At 45.2% G+C, this 20752-nt stretch overlaps 1 protein-coding gene across 1 annotated transcript; it reads right to left on the bottom strand.

The window, feature by feature from the left end:
* Positions 1–14565: 14565 nt before the first annotated feature.
* Positions 14566–18029, bottom strand: LOC144120662 (uncharacterized). The gene is made up of 3 exons (XM_077653295.1): positions 17943–18029; positions 16391–16458; positions 14566–15313 (listed from the first exon to the last, which is right to left on the bottom strand). The coding sequence occupies exon 3, from the start codon at positions 15235–15237 to the stop codon at positions 14566–14568; it is 672 nt and encodes a 223-aa protein (XP_077509421.1). The 5' UTR covers positions 15238–15313; positions 16391–16458; positions 17943–18029.
* Positions 18030–20752: the final 2723 nt, after the last annotated feature.

The following is a 20752-nucleotide window of genomic DNA, read 5'->3' on the forward strand; positions in this document are numbered from 1 at the left end:
TGCGGGTCTGCGTGACGTTTTTTTTCGCTTCACCCTCGTTCTCAACCGGATGTGGGGTCGCCGCGCTTCTCTCGGCCTGTCCCTAGAGGGCCTAGGGAATCGCTAGGTCCAGCCGTCCGCCGTGCGTGCGTGTCCGCGGGCATTCCCTTCGTGAGCCTAGGCGGCGGCGCGCGCGTTTCGGGAGCTCTCCAGGTATCGCTTTTTTGCGTGGTGCGCTCGTCGGCGACAGCCAGCTGAAATTTCTGTACAGTTCTCGCTTCCACGACATTACGACGACCCGCATAAAGGTACGCATTCTATCTCAAATTTCGCTTCATGTAGTTAGTGCTGTACCGCTTACCTACATGCCTTGCGCATTCCAGGACCTCGTTTTACTGCTGCAGGAGCACGTGGCTAGTGTCGTGCTGGTGTTCAAAGTTTTGCCACGCCATTACGACGACCCACATAAGGCGCGGTTTGAGGACCGCCGGCGCCGCCAGCTGAAGCGCCGTCTGCCAGTGCAGTGCAGCTTTGTTTAATTCCTTAGAGACTTCTCGCGCTTTGTCGAAATCGACGGCAGCCGTGAAAATTTACATATTAGACCTCGCTATAGCATTATCCCAGCGCAGCGCGCCTTTGTTTCTTTGCGTTGGCAAGCGTTAGAAGCGCGCGCCGTCTCGCGCTTTGTCCAAGTCGGCTCTAAAACTCGCGCTAGGCCTCGTTGCCGGGTTGACAAAGTGCATGGCTTTGTTCCTTTCAATGGCAAGCCTCCGCCACTACAGTCGGCGCCCTTAATTTTATGATCGCTGTCAGCTTCAACAGCAAGTCCAAGAAAGTTATGACGATCGCGCGGTGTGGAAATCGGCGGTAAAGACAAAAACTCATGCTTGTAGCTACAGACTTACCCAGCTCCAGTGCGCCTTTGTTTATTTCCGTACCGACTTCTCGCGCTTTGTAGAAATCGACGCCAGCCGTGAAAGTTTACATATTAGACTCGCTAGAGCATTAGCCCAGCGCAGCGCGCCTTCGTTTCTTTGCGTTCTAACTTGTATGCAGCACACCTTTGTTTGCTCGTTACTTCTGTTCTTTTCAGTCGTTTCCTGAATCCGTCCAAAGAGCCGGGCTAGGTGGATGATTGTTCGCCGTCAATGGAACCACATGGCGATCGCACTGCATACAGCACGGCTTTGGTCCCTGTGTTTTTTAAATAAAAACATCAGATGTCGAAGGTCATGGTCGTGTCCGAGGATTGCTTCGACAGCTGGGGCAAAACCGTGGGGACCGCACACGCTGTGTCGCCGCTGCCAAGTGAAGAGGTACAAAACGGCTGTCAACCTTAATAAAGGCCTTTCTCGGGGCCGCGTCAGTGTTTCCTGGCAGATCACGCGCTTTGCACCCTGTGCACGTGTTCTCCACATTTCCAATTAAATAGGTCCTTCAAACCCTGCAGAAGGCTTGCATTAGGAACTGCTAATATTAAGATGGTGCATGGTACTTGAGAAACAATAGCGGCTACAATGGCAAAGGTGAAGCAGGGCTGTAGTTACACGCAAATGAAAAAGGTTGGGGGTACCCAGATAAAAATCTGAAATGGTTTTGGACAGGACTCCTAGTTATTCGATATAAAAGACTCAAATAATGCATATTCAAGAGTTTATCAAGGTTTTTGTAGAAATATACTCTAAGCACTTTCCTTCAAAAACATTAAGCAGTCTAAACGAATAAGAAAACCATGGATAACGCCAGAGCTCAAAAGAATGATCAAGCGCAAAAACAAGTTGCACCATGCCTTTTTGAATATTCCCTCTCTAGAATCTCTAATGTTATTTTAAAAAAAAAAACGAAATTAGCTAAATGCTGAGCTTAGGCGTGCTAAGATTGTGTATCATCAAAAACTGTTCTCTGATGTTAGAATGAAATATTCAGACGCTGTCTGGAAAGTTGTAAATAACTTGTTACGTCGCAATACGAAAAATGCGCTAACTCAACGAATAATCTATAACGGCTCTGAATTATCCGGTCAGGCTCTTGCTGACCATTTCAACAGCAATTTTTAACTGCCCATTTATCTATGATGTATCTACCTGAAGTTCCTTCATATTGTAGCCCTTTCGAAAGCCTTTTCCTTGAGCCCACCAGAGAGACCGAAGTATGTACAACCTTTATGAATTTAAGTAATAACAAAGCCTTAGATGTTGACAACATTAAGATAAAACCAGTCAAATATGTACTATCTTTTATTGCACCTGTGCTTGCATACATCTTCAAATTGTTAACTGAAATGGGAGTTTACCCGGAAGAAATGAAGAAAGCAAGAGTGACAGTTGTGTTTAAAGGGGGAGATAAAGATGTAGTGTCCAATTATAGACCAATATCTGTGATTCCAATGTATTCAAAGGGCTTGGAAAAAGTAATCTTTTCCCGTGTAGTGAACTTTTTTAATGCAAAACAAATTCTGTCTGATGCTCAATTTGGCTTCCGAAGAGGCAAGTCGACAGAAACAGCTTTGCTATCACTTAAGGAATCTATCCTGCAAAACATTGAAGCAGGTATTTTGACTGTCGGACTCTTCATTGATTTTAGTAAGGCTTTCGATTCCTTAAACCATCAAATTTTAACTCATAAACTTTCTCAAAACGGAGTTCGTGGAACACCTTTAGACCTCATGAAATCATACCTGCAAAATCGAAAACAATCTGTGTATATCCACAACCATCAGTCTTCCTTTCTGGCGGTACGAAATGGTGTGCTTCAAGGCAGCATTCTGGGCCCGATGCTTTTTAACATCTATATAAATGACATTGTGCATATTTATGACAAAGCGAAATTTATTATATACGCCGATGATAGCAGTATACTAATTTCTGGTCACGACATAAACAAGTTAATTGAAGAGTGCAACGTAATCCTTACGAAACTAGAGAACTGGTCCTCTTCTAATTGCCTCCAAATAAACCCTACAAAGACTAAGGTAATAATTTTCCGTGCAAGGAACAAGCCAGTCGAATTACAACGCGCTCCTAAATACGCAGGTCAAGAAATTCAAATTGTAGACAGCCACAAAATCCTTGAAGTTACTTTCTCGTCGCATCTCAGGTGGGATCGGCATGTGGAAAATATTTGTAAAAAGCTCTCTTTAGTAGCAGGTGTTCTATCACGATGTCTATGGCTCCTTCTCACTCACGTGAAAATTCAAATTTATCATGCTCTTTTCGGTTCCGTTTTGAATTATTGTAACTCTGTTTGGGCAACCACCACAAAAAAAAATGTAATAAAAATACAGGTTATGCAGAAGAAAATGATCCGCTACATTGCAAACCTTCCTTATCTGTCTCTCCAACGCAAACTGCTTTTAGAAATTATAACATAACTCGTTTTGAACATATGTTTTTCGCATTTTGAGGTTCTTTTACCATTCTTCTTCTGCTTATAGATTTTTCTTAATACGTACTGCACATTTAAGGACCGCTTCGAATCGACTCTACACCCGAAACACCGATCTCTGGTATATTCCATATTTTCGAAATAATTATAAACTACAAACACTTGAACACAATTTACCGACCACTCTAAATAAGTACAAAGTTTTGGCTAGTGTTAAACCAAGCGAGTTAAAAATGTATTTTGGTAATATATAGCCAGGTTGCATTTTATGTGCCTCTGTTGTCTGCCGGGGCCATGTATGCCTATTAAGTGTTTTTTTCTCTCTATTTTTCTCGGGTCCTCTCGTTGTTTTCATGCGTCTGTAAACTATTGTTAGTGAACATACATGCTCATTGTTTTGTTTGCACAGAATCTATATGTCACTTGTTTCGTTGTTTTTTTGTGTGTTTGTTATAATCTCTCTCTCTCTCTCTCTCTCTCTCTCTCTATATATATATATATATATATATATATATATATATATATATATATATATATATATATATCCCACCGGCGGCATGGTTGTTTTTTCTGCTGCTTTATAAATAATTGTCTTTAAGCGATTTATTAATCTAAGTACTATAATATCCCACTGATAAGCACAACACATAAAAAAACATTCCCCTATGCACATTGGTTTCGGTGACTGTTAGCTCCCTTCATAGGGTTGTCAAACGGGCCCCTGAATTCATTTAACTTACCTGTATATATATATATATATATATATATATATATATATATATATATATATATATATATATATATATATATATATATATATATATACACACACACACACACACACACACACACACACACACACACACACACACACACACACACACACACACACATATATATATATATATATATATATATATATATATATATATATATATATATATATATATATATATGTGTGTGTGTGTGTGTGTGTGTGTGTGTGTGTGTGTGTGTGTGTGTGTGTGTGTGTGTGTGTGTGTGTGTGTGTGTGTGTGTGTGTGTGTGTGTGTGTGTGTGTGTGTGTGTGTGTGTGTGTGTGTGTGTGTGTGTGTGTGTGTGTGTGTGTGTGTGTGTGTGTGTGTGGTGTGTGTGTGTGTGTGTGTGTGTAAACATTTTTTTTCTTGCTTGAAGTGCGTTTGTCGTGTACTGCCATTTCAGAGGTGCTTGGGCCCAGTCAAGCTGCTTTTTAGCAGCTTTCAGTCCTTGCATCTCTCTAGGATTTAACTTGTATTCTGGAAAAATAAAGTGAAATCAAATGAAATGAAATTTCACTTGGAAGAGGAAGACAGGGTTTTATTTTGCAGTATAAGCTTGCGTCTCTAGAATGAAAAGAGAACGTTGCCTCGCACCGCGTTTGACCCCTCGTTGACCCCAAGGAAAAAAAAGGACGTCTCTAGGAAACTATTTTCGGGATCTTTCCCCCGCTTCAGGAGGAGAGGGGGAGGGGGTTGATGGTCTCCCCTTTGTCGGGTTCGCCGCGAGACGCGACGCACGATGCACAAGACGACGAAAGAAAGCCGGCAAAGCCGCCTTTCCGAAATTAACCGTGACTTGCATGTGCCTATAGCTGTGTTTGGATTCCAGGGAAGTAGCAGCCGACCTCCTAATCCTCCTCGCCCATTCCCACGGGGCCCCGCGTGCCATGTCGCCATGTGCGGTGAAAAGAGCAGTGTGCAGAGTTTAAATGAAACAAGTATGAAGGTATACAATGAAGCCAATTACAGACAGCCAGAGGAAATTCAAGAGCATGCAGTGTGATGCTAGTTATCTCAGTAAAAACTAATGCAGTCAACTATTATTTCGTTTTCTTTGACCCAACAGATATGAAATGTCTGAAGATGAATCTGTACCAAACACATCGGCGCATCAGTTGTGTTGCCTGAAAAAAGTTGTACCAACATATAAATGTCCATGTCGTGATAATCAGGAATACCGAAGAATTGAGGAAAATAAAAACATTATTTTTGTTCGGCCTCACACACCTGCTACAAACCTATTTATGCGTAGCGATTTAAATGACTCTGTAGAAAGCTTTTTGGGTAAAAAGTACAGTATGGCAGAAAGGAGTCTTTAGGAAATGCGCTGTGTAGAAATAGCCATACCAATTCTATGTCATCGTTCGATAAATGTAACAAATACCGTGCAAAGAAGCTTGCTGCATAGTATAGTTGCAAGTTACTGGTTGCAGACCGCTCTGCAGTCACTGGACTGTGATTCTGTGTGCACTGCATGACAGTGCGTGGATTGCAGGGCAGTTAGCCAACACAGAGATGCTTGTTCTTATCCTTTACCACACATATAAACATCATCAATGAAACAGGATGCTATGTGTAACTTTTTGACATGTTCCTTTTTGGCAGCATCTAAAAATGTTCCCGCATAAATGAGCTAGCTTGGTTTGCATCAATATAACCACGGGACTGCTGTATTTTGCCACATTTTCAAATTGTATGAAAATCATTGCATGTGAGGGGTCACAACCATATCCTGTTTCTTGAAGGTCCCGTTGCTTTGTTGGAAATGCTTTGACAGCCATGACCAGCTTTCCGCATTCATGTGCACAGGGTATGTCCATTACGTGCATGCCTTTCTACCTATTAATGGCTTACGATGCAAACAGACAAAAAAACACAGCACAAGTACAAATGGTGTTTGTAGTCTACACTCTTCTTCTTCACCTCAGTAAATATGGCACGTACCCACGCGGGGGGATTGGCCAGGGTACAGTGGAGATTGCCAATGAATTATTTGCACGGGGAAAAAAAAAAAGACGTGAGGCGGCGGCGTAGGAGACTGAATCAAGATAAAAATAGGAAATTTCAATTAAATTTAATAAATGTGAATTACCAGTAATAGAATCAAGCATTTTGGACATGAGACAGAATTTCGTATACAGCTAACAAGGTAACCGATCAGTTGCACTTATGTAATCATGAAGGTAGCCACAAACACTGCTTAACGGGAACTCCTTGGCGCTCGCACTGAACGAGAGAAGAACTGGAAGAGACAGAGGGAGTCCTAACCTCGAAAGAGGGACCTCCAAATACTGCTTTCCTTGAACTGCGAACAGCCGGCAAGAGAGGAGAAAATGATCTAATGTTTCAACTTCCCCACATGAGACGCAAAGGTTTATCGCAGCGAACCCACATTTGGGTAAGTGAGGGATTCTGCATCGCAGAAGCGTCATTGACACCTCACAACGCCTTGATTTACACCACCGGACATTCCATGGGTACTTTTAAGTGGTGAAAATCCACTGTATTGAGCAACGGATCACTCAAGCTGGCTGAAATATTTTGGAAAAGCTGGAAACGTGAAGTTTCCAACCGAATGAGGTGAGGGACGGGATAGATTACAGGAGCGCTGAGAGCTAACCTTGTCAATAAATCAGCCACCTCGTTAAAGTAGACACCCGAATGCCTGCAGGTACCCGGGCAAAGCGGATCTCACGCACTGTGCACGGAACAAAAAACCTAAGCGACCGATTCAGTAAAGATTTTCCGGAATTTTGGAGAGATACTAGAACTGAATGACAGTCTGCAAGAATAAGAACCCGTGCTACATGCCTGGGAAGTTTGAGAAAAGCCAAACCAGTAGCCAAAAACTCTACGAATAATATAGGAGTATAACCAGGGATACGAACGGAACGGAATAGCTCCAAGCCAGATCTTGCGTATATATCCCAATCGCCGCATTCTCACAGCTGCCGGAGGCATCAGTGGAAAGAACAGTATGTTGAGGAAAATTCTGTAGGTGTTCAGAAAGAAGACCGTTTAGGATATTTGCGGGCATATATGTTTCGCATAGGACGGGTAAATATGGTCGTAATAGAAGACGGGGTCAGCCTGCGTATCAGCAACTCGTGGCAAGGAGATCAGAACAACCTGCAGCGGAGCTTGCGTGAACCTAACTTGCGGAAGCTGATAGCGTGGCCAGTGCCTCTTCTTCTTCTTCTCCCCAGTGCCTCCCATGCCTACTGTCTTTTTCTTCCATGAATCATGACAGCATTCCGGCTCAACCCTTTCTCCATGCTTACACAGACATTTCTCACAATTAGCCTGAAAGCCGGCCGTAGTATGGAATGAGTTTAGGGAAAATGACCTTTTCAGTCGTTCTATGTGCACAGCTTAGAAGTATGTCGAAGGTACTTTGGCTGTGAGTGCTTTGGCCTTTTTCTCTCATAGTCCTTTTGCGAACTGAAGTGGTGAACCATATTACTTTCTTCGTTACTTATTTGGCCATCATTTTCGCAATAACGAAAAGTGGGCACATAGTAAAGATCTGCAAGCATTGAGGATTTGTCTTTAAACTCTGACATCATTATGGATGGAATCAATACAAAGTAGAAGAAAAAGTATAGTGCAGCACATATATGATTGAAAGTGAAAGACGAATGTTGTTGATATTGTTAGCCTATCAAAAGATGGCACATACCCACACTGGGCGATCGGCCAAGAATCCGGTGGCTATTCATCTGTACTCAATTAATAAAAAAAGAAAACCACGGGGGAACGCAACACTGGCGGATGTGCTGAATCTCAGGAACAAACCGTGCAACAAGTAACAAAAATATTCCTAAATCAGATTTTACATTGCATAATGAACCATGACTGTACCAATGCAATGAGACATAAGTGAATCATTTCATTCCTTTCGTGACAGAAATGAGTTATGAGGTTTGTTGAACAATTGAAAAAGTGATTTTTGATGGCAGCCAGCATGGGTCATTTCAAGTTATAGCTCAAGATTACTATCACATCTGATATAGATGACACGCATGCTATGAAAGCAAGATAACTTTTTCCTTTTTTTTATCAGAACTGCACAGGCAGTTTCAAGGCTGGCTTCACAATTTAATTTCTGACGTATACACAAACGCATGCCTATAAATTATTCGTGCATTACACCAGAACCAACACTACTTAAGTTGGTAAATCATTTTCATTACCTGGGTGTCATTAATAGCAAACATATACTAATGCTGCTAATCTTATAGAAGTACAAGCAGCGGTTTTATGAAGACGTTAAGTAATACGCGATACTGTTGGGTCCACCAGGTAATGAACTGTGCGGCAGTTTCAGTTTCTCTTCTCTTATTTTCAAATTCAGTTCTCTTGCTTTCAGTTTCTCTTCTTCAGAGTTTCAGCTTGAGTCACATGTATGTTGCTTGACACCACGTATACGTGACGCAGGAAAAGTAGGGGGGGGGGGGGGGTCGGAGGAAACTTGGCATCAGCATGACATCGGTCGCTCCGGTTTTGTCGTTCGAATTTGAATCTACAATACAACAACGTGCCGACGAGGTAAACCTTCACTATGAGTTTCACGGGATCTTACGCCCCTTCGTACACTCTTGCAAACCCCGGGCCAGCCACCAATACTATGGAACCAGTGGAAGGCACTTTTTTATACCTACTTAGAGGCGTCTGGCACCTGAGTTTACTGCATCCCGGTGCAAAGCTATAGATGCGTCTGCATTCGCGCGGCGTGGGATGTCAGCGTCGTTCCGGAACGCCTCCCGCCACGAGCGCAATTTTAAAACGAAGGAGACTTCATTAAGTGAAGTTACGAAAGGCGAAGATGCGTCGAAGGCGCCTCCGCCCCGCCTTCCATCGAGGAGACAAAAAGAGGGCTCCTTCCTAGAAACTGAGAGAGAGAGAGGAGAGTAACAGAAAGAAAAAGGGTAACGAAGGCGCGAAATCGCCCAAGTGTGCGTTATTGCAATGGGTTACTGCCATATATGGAGCATCACGCTCTATTATCTGCAAAGCAGGAAAAAAGAAATAAAGAAAAATAAAATATATAAAAATATAAAAAGTTGAGGAGGGAATAGGCAATATGCTTTGCTGTCACAACTGTTTTCTCTGGTCATGAGCAAGAAAGAATGGCAGGGGGAGGAGAATGGCGGCATGTGGAAGCAAGCACGCAAATTAGCATGACCTCAGGAGATGCAGTCCGGGTGCTTGTGAATTTCAGTAGGGCTAGGACTCTGACCTCTGAAGTGTGGAGAGAGTACCAGGGTTCTCATTCATACCGGCCTGCACAGTATTAAACTTATATATAAAGTATGATTCTCGTTGCTCACGCTCACGGGTATTTTGGGAAGCCGCTCTGTAGCAGCATAACTTTTAGTTTGTGAAACTCGTGACCTTCCTTGGAAAGGTGTTTCGACAGGGGAAGAGAGGAAGAGATCTGGTGTGCGCGCGGTGGTTGTTTAATCTAATTCGGAAGGAATTCTCGGTTTTGGCCAATGTATTGCATCTGAAACTCGCCACACTCGAGCATGCATACTACGTTACTACTGTCACAGTTCAAGTTTTCACGGATGGAGTGTTTAGAGTGTGTGCTCTGAGCTAGTGTTGTCCGCATGGGCTGGCAAACTTGACAGCGATTCTTCCTGCAAGGTAGGCAAACCACAGGCTTTCCCTTATTGACAGTAGAGTGAACTACATAATTCTGTATATTTTTGGTAGTCTGTAGGTAACCCGTGGAACTGTTGAAAAAATTTTTGACAGTCGATCGTTTTGTTCGATTATGTTGAAATGTTTTTTTAGAATTTTGTTGACATTAGGAAGGTTGTTTGCGAAGGTTAAGACGAGAGTAGAGCGGTGTTCATTTGCGGTTGCTGATGGGGGATCCCCAAACATTTCATTACGATCTTTTACTTCCGCTTTCCTAATGGCATCATCAATAATAGAGGACGGATATAGCACTGGTCCCTCAGAACCTCCCGCGTACGGCTAGAATTTTCTTCGAAGTCTTCTGGTCGTGAGCAGATCCGTTTGAATCTGATGGCTTGGGAATATGGAATTGAAGTTTTGCAGTGGCGTGGGTGGCAGCAGCTCTTGTAATGAAGGTACTGTTGCCTATCCGTGTGCTTTCTAAGGGCTCCGTGCGCTGCAGTTTGGCGCGCGCGAGTGCGCCACCTGGTTAACAGAGGTGGCGAAAGGCGGACGCAGCCAACGCAGCTCTCTGGTTCAGTTTGCAGTGAGCGAGGCGAGCGGTGAGGTGTTTCGTCCGAAGGCGAAAACAAACTTGGATAATTATGGGTGCTCTACCTACTGCTGTGTTTGCCCAATGTCATAACAGCTATAAAAACACTGCAGTCAAGGTACCGAATATATTTAAACGCTTTTCTTGGACATCGTGCATGCTAGCTCATGCACAGAGGGTATGCTGGAAATTAGTGCACTGTGGAATTAAATTCATGAGAGTGAACTGGGAAAGGGTTTACATTGACTGAGGTGTTTCGAACGTGACATCATTGGTAGGAGCTGCTTTATGTCTTTATGTAGAGCGAAGGAATGCATTCAGTCAGTCACAGGAAATGGTCTACGGTGAAGGTCTTGGAGCTAGCATCTGAAGTTTAAGTCTTCGTTTGTTATGCTCATCTGTGGTTCAGTGTGTCACTTTTGTTTCTAGTTTTTTTTTCTCGTGCGTGTGTGTATGCAGTGGGAGCGACGTCGTACTTCTGAGAGTGCTTATGTCGTTTTTCACATTGTTTCACCTAAGCTTTTGTGTATTTATTTGGATCATCTTATTTCCTTCAGTGGTTTAAAATTTTGTATCTTTATTTGCTACATTTATGAGATCCCAAATCCTGTTCTAGATGAATAAAAAGAAAAATAGAGAGTGGTTCAAATTTATCTCTCTATATATTTCTTGGATTTCACAACATCACTAAACCCTTAATTTCGGGAATTATTCTTTTGATTTTAATTAGGTTTATCGTCCCAATGCAACGAAGACTATAAGGGGCGCCATAGTAGGAGGTTCCAGATAATTGCAACCACTTGGTGTTCTTTAACGTGCACTGACATCGCGCAGTACGCGGGCCTCTAGAATTTTGCCTTCACCGAAATGCGACCGCCGCAACCAGGATCGAACACGAGTCATTTGGGTCAGCAGCTGAGGCACCATAACCACTGAGCCACCGCGGCTGCCTTTCTATAGTAAAGTATGTCTTTCTTTTTTCTTTTCTTTTGAGATCGTGTCGATGGTGGAGGCTGCTGAGGTGTTCATGGCGACGCTCTGAGGCGAGCATCATCGCGAGGACTCCTCATAATGGAACTTAATGTTTCGCCTTCCCTTTCAGTTTCTTCAACGGCTTCCTTTGGTCCCAGTAACACGGTCACCGGCTGATTTCGTTTTCAGTGTATGGTATAGCTAGACTTGAGATCAGCCATCTTCTGTACATGGCGCGCGGAAAATTAGACGCCGTTCGTATCCTTTTGTGTGCTCTTCCTTTTAAGACGCGTTTTTTATTCTTTTTTTTTTTCAGGATATAGCTTACGGCGGTATTCCTAGAGACCCCGCGACTCACGCGAGGGGACTATTGAAATATCTTTTAGTATGGCTCTACGCGGGCGGAGGAGGCGCAATGCAAAAAAAAAACGAGAAAAAGAGCGGGAAAGATGGAGAAACGGTATAAGCGGAGAAATTGCGTTACTCTTCGGAATTAGACACCTTTAGCCCATAGTTTCCCCGGAGAACTTTTGCTCCCTAGTCTCTGTGCTATAATTAGAGCTGTCATGAGAATGCTTCAGCTCAATCATGAACGCGAGTGCAAAAAACGCGGCCACGAAAGCCACGCAATCTGGTCGCACAACGGCTAACAGCCATCGCTTTGAAATGTTGGCCGCAGAACACTCCGTTGAGGCGCGGCATATGAGTGTATCCAAGAACTCACTTGCGCTCTTCAGTCTTCTGCTCCGATTTCGCCGTTTGTTTCGCTCCTTCGTCTCCAGCCGTTGCAAGCGTACTTATTTGTTCTCCATACGCATCCGGTACAGCGCAGCTCTAAAGGCTCGTGTGTGGTTGAGCGGCGTGAGTGTGGGGGTGTAATCAGATCACGTGACCAATCGCTGATCAGGTGACCAAAGACCGATCACGCGACTCATATAGAGCTTCGGACCGGTTCTGATAGCCAAGACGTCATTACTCGCGTCACCCCTCCGACTTTCTAATTGCTTCTCAGAACCATGACGTGAGCACGCATCGATCACTTGAATAGTGACGTCATCACCAAGGATGACAAACGGCGGTCGCCTCCGTGTCATCAGTTCACTCGAGTTAGTGCCACGGAGCCGCACGAAGGTGCCAGTCTCGCTCCAATCATGGCAGTGATGGCCTTAGTTTCTTGTGTGCCATAAAAATACAATGCTTAAATTATCTTAAAAATAACAAACTTTCTGCATTCAAATCATAGAGATCTTACACAACAGCTGCGCTGCGATAACGCACTATATAGTATCGCCACTGGCCTGTAAGTTTATTATCGCTAAGGGTGTAGCTTTCCCTCAGCTGGGTATTGCCATTGCGAACGCTTAGGTATTAATTTTCAAGTACAATGGAAATAGCACGAATGTAGAATTCAACGTTTTCTCTCAGTTCATGTGGCGAAAGAATATTTTAATGAAGTATATACAACGACATTTAAAATAAAGCTGTTCTACAGCCACTTATCTTGCATATCATTCCATGAAGTCATGAAGCAATTGACGCTTCGTGTGTTTCCATCCTTGATGCGTCTATGAGAATTACGTCATTGCTTCGCAGCGTTTACCTAAAGTGCACATCAGGACGTCTAAATTACCGTGCTTGGCAGATGACTATACGCTCGATATAGAAACTAATGTATTTACTACCGGTTACATTTTCTCATAAGTGATCTAATGGTGCCTATATTTTCGAGTAGATCAATTGTGACTTATGGGTTAAAAAATCTTGTATTCTGTTCTAAAAGCTCTCGCAAGGAAAGGCTCTGCTGAGTGCGCAAGTCGTTAAAGATGTGAGAATGACGTGTTAATCTAATTGTGGTTTCCTTATAATCTTGATATGCGGCGTTTTTCACAAACCCTAGACGTCCCCGAAGCGATGGCCTAGTGGTTTTCGCATCCGCCTCGCATGCGGGAGTTGCGGGGTTCGATCCCCAATGCCGCCGGGTACCCACAGGTGATACAATGGGCTCAAGCTGGATGGTCAATTTTGATAGAACCACCATCATTTGGCACCAGCGCCACAGGAATGCTGCGGACGCCAGAGCGTTGAAGAGCTTCCAGAGGCATCTCATGAGGTGGTAGGGAAGCCGATCAGGGGGACCTCCACTGGCCGGGAGACTGCGTAGACATTACCTGAGATTTCAAAACGCCCCGCGTGTGTTATCCACACAAGAAAAAAGGTGCAAAGGCACAGGGGGAAAAGGAAAACAGGACCAGCCGCCCAATACTTAGCCAATCCCTCGTCTTTCTCTATAGGGAGACTAAAATTCACTCTAGCGCTGCGCATTGTACATCGTCGTCTTCATCAACTTCCATATGCGGAGCGAACAGATCAGATCACCTTAACCTTGATCCGAGCTCAACCCGGGTAATATCGGCACCAGACGTTCCAACGACCGAGCAAAGCAAAACCATAAGCCAAACAGGCTAAAGACATGCTTCCTCACGTCTACTCGGTTTAACTACGTTAAGCACTAGAACTTTTCTTTGCCCATTTTTTTATGTCTATTGACGAAATGCGTTTTTATTTGTAAGAAATTTGGTGCTGAATATAAAGTATTGTTCCCGCAGCTCGATTTAAATTCATGGCGGGGATGACGGGGAATGCTTTATGGACTCTATTGTAGGCAGTAATTAATAAATATGCCGGCTTAAATTCGTAGTCAGCGTCCTTTCAACACTTGAAGATAAAGGGCCAGAAAGCATTTTTCCAGGCTATCTCCTCCCTGGCCATTGACCAACCCACAGTGGGATTTGACGCTCTTTATTAACGCCAAAATGCCCTGGAAAATCTTGTCTGAAGCAAATGAACGCCACGTCTTGAGAGGGTTCCCAGCGTCAAAACGTAGCAGTGGAAGGAAGGGTAGAGTGGAAGCAAGGACCAGTCCGGTTATTCGCTGGAATGCAATTTTGCACCACTGCAGGTTGCACTGAACGGTGCACCAACGCATCAGTCAGGGTCTTCCATGTGGCCTTCACGAATGCCCCTCTTGAGGCGATTGATGGCTTTCTCGAGGTACTCAGTGCTGTCGGGTTCTAGGCTTTCTACGTCATCAGCTCTCAGCTCATGTTCCCAGTCCTCAGTCTCTGTTGCGTGTGTCATGGGGCGTGAACGGGGTTTGTCGACACTAAGCGCCTTTTCCCTCAGCCAAGCGTGCTCCTACTCCGCTGGCCTCTGTTTGTGCTTGCGCTTTATTTCTTCCTTCCGTGCATTCCAAAGCATTTTTCTCAACATTGCATCCTGCGCCTGCCTTTGCGAGCTGTCCGGAAGGCATGCGTTCTGCTGCTGTTCTTGCAGCACCGAAGTATCTTCAAATGGCTCGGATGCCTGCTGAATGACCAGGCCGGCACCAGCCCCACTCAGCTCGAGGCCATTCGCCCTGATGAATTCGTCTCGCCTGTGAAGTTCTTCCTTAAGACGGCGGTTTTCCTCCTGCATTTTGCACATTTCGCTTTTAATGTGCTCGACTTCCAGAAACTTGTTCAGCATCACTTTGGGCATCACCACGGACTTCTCAGTCAAATTCTTAGCCACGAACTTCAGCATTTGCTCAATGTTTGCCAGCATGGCACGTTGTTTTTTCATCTCGGCCCTGCTGATTTTCACGTATGGAAATTCGTCCACAGTCTCGACCCCCAAGGCGAGGTCCCCAGCGCTGCCCTCGCTGCTCGTGTCGGAACCTGGGTCTGAGATCCAGCCGAAAAGGGAGCCCTTCGCCAAGTACAGCGCCGGTAGGTCCAGGTTCGAGTCCCGATGATTCTTCTCTTGTCGGGTCTTCCGGGTCGCATCTTGAGCACGCGATTGCGCTCGCTCCTTCGGAAGAGAAGCCATCAAGTTGTATAGAAGCGTGCACAAACTCAAAGGTAGAACTCCAATCGAGACAGGCCTTCTGCAATCAGGCCCAAACCTGTGAAGGCAGCAAAGAGGCCAGTGTGAAGTCAATACAGTGTTTTTATACCCGGATAAAGTGAAATACACGAAGATCTGTATATCTGTCAGTAGAATATGGATCCATCGATTCTCATATGGAAGGAAAGGTATTTACAGTCGATGAGAAAATATAATGTGCCACACTAGCGCCAGCAAAAAAGGAGAGTGCCACCATTTAGTGAGCTGGCCCGGCAAAAGTCGTGGCTATAGTGTTTACATCCACTTTTAGCGCTCGCAGCGTCGCCAATCGCTTAAAATTCACTCAGCACGGAACTGCATTATACTGAGCAGTGATACCCCTACACACCCTGTTGCTTTTCTCAAGGCACCCCCTTAATTCGTAGCAGTCTTATCAAACAGGATGGGTACCTTTGCTAGATAGCGCCGGAAAAATAGCATGTACGCGAAGAGACACGCCGTTCATAGATGGCTTGTGGTGAAAAAACCACAAGATAAAACAGCAAACATGACTACCGCTCCTCCCGTATACACTGAACCCCCCCCCCCCCTCTTTTCTCATAGAAATTTAGACCTCCCCTCCTCGAGCGGCGCGTGTATGAGCAACTGCCGCATATGCACCGTGTCACACTTCTCTGTTCTCGCCACACAACCTCTCCTCCTTCCAAGCTAACCACCCTAACAATGTTTTCCGGGGTAGCCATACTCCGGTTACGCATTCCTACGCTCCCGCCATACCCGTCTGCTTACATTACAACCGTCCTCTATTTGGGTATTCCGCCTCTCTTGCGATACCCTCCATCCACGGTAGCCACCCTCCGTATGTTTCCGGTGCTAACCGCCGACGGGGTACGCCAACAACCAGGACAACGAAACCGAGGAAAGGGCGCTTAAAAGCTATCGCTACAAAATATTAGCCCAAGTGACCGATCATCCCAGCTCAGATATTGCAACGAGCCGCTAATATTCACGAACATGCAGATAATCTGCTCTTTCTTGTCGTCTCTGTTCCCCTACATGCACTCCAAAATAACGAAGCACTTCATTCCTCGGCTGTTGGTTAAATGCGATTGGAAGTCGAAACAGCGTACGTAACTGTGCACATTCTTTGCGAAGAAGCCCGGTTCCTTTCGGTTATGTGCGCCTGCGCCGCCGACTCTCCACCTGCAAGGAAATGAAAGCGCAAACTGAGTGCATGCGTTTGTTCTCGCTAAAAAACTGACAGTTGGGCTTTCGTAGTTTAGCAGCAAAATGCTCACTGGGCCAATAAAGAGACTCTCTGAATCCCATCTCCAACCTTCTTTCCACATCAAACTGCTCGACAGACGGCGTATTCGACAGCTCTATTGCACCACTCCGGCTTTCTCGTAACACCGCTACAGACCCCTTTCACCACTTATCAAAAACCGACGAGAAAACAAAACCAAGAAACCAAAACACTCGTCGATTCTTTCTTCTTGTGGTCCTTTTTCTTTTCTTTTTTTCACGCTGTTTTCACGGCCATCGACCGTGACCAACTTGGCCAACTCGATGTACTTCAATCCTTCGCACCACAGTCGCTCTCCGAAGCCCTTCCTTGTTGTGAAGTAGTGACATCTCATCGCTCCAACTCTATACTGCATGACCACGCGGCCAGAGGACCGTGCCGGCCACGTTTCGATCCAGGCGGAACTCAAAAGGCGTTCGTGGGCTGTGCGATCTAAAGACACGTTAAAGATCCCCAGTTGGTCGAAATTACTCCGCAGAACACCACTACGCCTCCTCTTAGGCTCTTCCTTATTTCACTCCGTTATTATCCCTTCCCTCACAGCGCGGTTGAGGCGCCTACCTGACAAGTGAGACAAATACTGCTTCCTTTCCTCGCCTCAAAAAGAAATTCTCTCTCTGTGAATTGTCACATGACGCTCCCTGCCACGCACGCCGCGCCCGTTTTCTGAGGCAGTAGGCGTAACTATGCACTTTGGCAACACGTTAAGTACTGCTAGTGTATTAAACTTTGCTATCAAAAGAAAAAAAACGATAGATAGTAGCAAGGACCATGACAGAGAAATCTAAACGGAACCGAAGCCGCGTTTGTTAGGTTAGAGACAGGACGCATTTACACTAGGCCATGACACCGAATATCGCACGTGGTTGCGGCAGGGATCGACCCTGCATTTTGACCGTGCCCCCCCCCCCCCCCCTGATAATACTGGCCGCGCTAAAAACGAGCAGTCTCCGGGATGAGTTAAGTAGTCAGAACCTGGTGGGCGCTCGCAGCGATAACTGTATATCCAGGGCAGCACAGACCTGCAGAAAATTATTGCGCCAATGATTCAGGCGGAGTCACAGACTCTGTCTCAACTTATGACGAAACGCTAGCGTTGTAAACGCGCGGCGGCGCCGTCGGTACTGGACCGGCGCAAAAACTGTCATATAAATTTATGGGGTTTGGAGCTGGCTGCCCAGAATAGCCCTCTGAGTCCTCCGAGAATGCCGCTGTCCAGCCTGAATGGCACGACCTCCGGCCGATGAAAGCAGCTGCCACACTTGGCTCTCCCTACTGCGCACGACCGCCCTGCTCGCTCGGCAGCCTCAAACGCCTCTCGCTGATGCCGAGCAGTGTTCCAAGCCGTGTTCTCTGGTACCAATATGCGGCATCGACTCACCAATATCAGGGAAGGCTCCTCGCAAGGCCCAGGCACTGGTGGCGACTCTGACTGCGGCTGTCGCGTGCCGGAAGGTGTCGTTCGAATCCTCCTCTTCTTCCTCCACCTTCTTCTCAGTTCCTTCCCTGAACCCCAGCTGCCTATCGCCGCTTTCGCACAACTAGACGAAATGTGTACCTGTCAAATAAAGAGTACCTTTCTCAAAATATATTTAACGCCCTCATGGCCAATTTCTAGTGAAAATTGTCTATCCACCGGCGCTTGCCAGGCATTGTCCCTGGAACACGCGGCAGCATCAAGTTTTTGAAACGACTCATTAACGGGATAGCTAGAACAAATCACCAAATTTTGTCTGCCATGTTCTCTGGCCAGTACGGGAGAGAATCCTTTGCAGGCAGCACTCAGCTTTCTCCTTCGATCGTATAGGGGAGCGCACAGTAGGTCAGATGCCTATGCGTCAGTAGCTTACCTGGCCATGTATTTTCTCTTGCTTTTTCCTATAAAGTCGGATACAGTAAGCCAAGAACGAAGTGGTGACTCCACCTCGAAGGAGGACCTCAACTGAGCCAGCAAATGGTGTCGACCGGTTGTCGCGACGTCGCGGTTAACCCGCTTATTTCGTGGTTAATCCCCTCGCACATGCAAGCCCCGGCAAATACACGTAAGCGGGTGCAGTGGTATTAAGCATGTATATACGTCATGACAATAGGTTGCAGCCATTGGCTTCATGGCCGCCTTCGAGGATCGCTCGCCGCATCGTTCTTCAGTTGTATCCGACGACAGCTAGCGTACTTACGGCAGCGCTTCCGTGCGGTCGGCAGTGTGATCGCATTACATGCGTGCCTTCGGTTCACGCTTCAAGTTTTTTTCGTCAAGTATAAACCAGCAAGCCCGGCGAAATATGCTGCTCACTTATACTTTTTAGCGTCTATAGACGCATCACATACCATATATGCGAAGAAAAAAAAAACACTTGGGTCAATCAGGAATGATAAAATTGACGGCAGTGTGCAGCTTCAGCGTTCTTATCTTATTTATTTGTTCAGTACGACTGATGTCTAACACCGCACCCGCTGCGGTGGAGCAGCAAGTGTGGCCTTTTTCCCGTTGCGAGCATGATAGGATGGCTGGGGTGGGTGGGTGGGTGGGTGGGTGGGTGGATGGATGGATGGATGGAGCGTCCCCTTTGAAACGGGGTGATGGCAGTTGCCACCATGCTCAGTTTTTCCTTTGTTTTTGTTTAACTGTCTTGTAAGTTATTAAAATTCGCCATTTCCTTTAAAATACGTCTTCCCACACTTATGACCTTATGTCACCTCTCTGCTTTTGAGCCTCCAATCGCTTTTTGCTAATTTCCATCGCAGATTTATTTACATGGCTGTTGTTATCTCTAACCCCTAGGACCCCAGGAAGAGTTACTGTGCCTGTATCGGCATCGGGATGGATACCATCTCATTTTAGTATGAGGTATTCTATTGTTTTTTCAGATTTACCACACGCACCACATGTGTCATCTTCTTCGTGAAATTTCTTTTTGTAGCATCGCGTTCTAAGACATCCTCACCTAGCTTCAAAGAGTAGGGCACTGCCTCTTGAGTTATCTTAAAACGCTTCCTTCCTGATCTGCCTTCTCCAGTATCAATATTGTTCTACACTATGCTTCTTTTCCATTGAATCTATCCAATTTTTACCTTCCGCGTTTTTAACCTGTCGTTTAATGCTGTTTCTTTCTCCGTCCTCGTGCCTGGCATACTTACTGGTTAGCTTCCTAGTTATTTTCCGCCATTGTGAGTCAACGCTCTTTCTGTATAGGTATTTAAATACCTTAGCTGCCATCCGTTTATCGTCCAATTTCTTCAGGCGTTCTTCGTATAGCATATTTGCTCTGAGCTTCCCGTGCTTCGAAAGATGCTCCATATTCCCCTGTACGGCCTCGTTTGTGGTTTTCCCGTGGGCACCTAGTGTCTATCTTCCAATAGCTCTCTGATTTACTTCTAATCTCGACTGAACTTCTGCCCTTAAGCACAGAACCGCAATCCCGAAAGTAAGCTCCGACACCATTATTTCTTTCCAATTACCTCTCAGTACTTCATATTTGTTGTAACCCCATAACGATCTATGTTTCATTATCCCAGCATCTCTTGGCCCTTGTGCCATAAGAGACTATTCGTGCTTTTCCGGGTAAGTACATCTGCCCTTCGTTTACCCATACCCCAAGATATTTCTATTCTGACACTCGGGGAAGTTCATGACCTTGTATTGTAAACACCTGATCAGTTATAGCGTTGAAAATCATCACACCAGATATAGTTACTCTAAAACTGAAACCTAGAGTGTCTCCTTCGTCTCCACAGCAATTAATTAGAGTATGCAAATATTTCTGGCTATCTGCTAAAGAGTACAATAACGTCCGCGTGCATTAAGCCTGGTAATCGTTGCTCAACGACCTTTCCGCTTAATCTGTACGACAGATTATAACCTAGATTGCTTCCTTGTAGCCGTCTTCCCATATTTATTATAGAAAGAATGAACAGCAGTGGTGGTAGAGGACAACCTTGCCTTAATGCTTTGTGTACCTCGACAGTTGTACTTTTCATCCCTTACCATGTAATTTCAACTTTTTTTTTTCTCGGTATGTTTCCTCTAGGAAATCAATCACCTCACGACGGATACCTTCATATTTTAATATGCTCCACAGGAGTTCCCTGTTCAAGTTGTCGTGTGCACCACTTATATATAGGAAGGCTATAAAGAGGTCTGTTTTCCGCCTTAGCTATTTCTATGCACTGGCTAAGCACGAACAGGCTATC

This window comes from Amblyomma americanum, chromosome 1, assembly GCF_052857255.1.
Source record: "Amblyomma americanum isolate KBUSLIRL-KWMA chromosome 1, ASM5285725v1, whole genome shotgun sequence".
In the NCBI taxonomy this organism is placed as follows: Eukaryota; Metazoa; Arthropoda; class Arachnida; order Ixodida; family Ixodidae; genus Amblyomma; species Amblyomma americanum.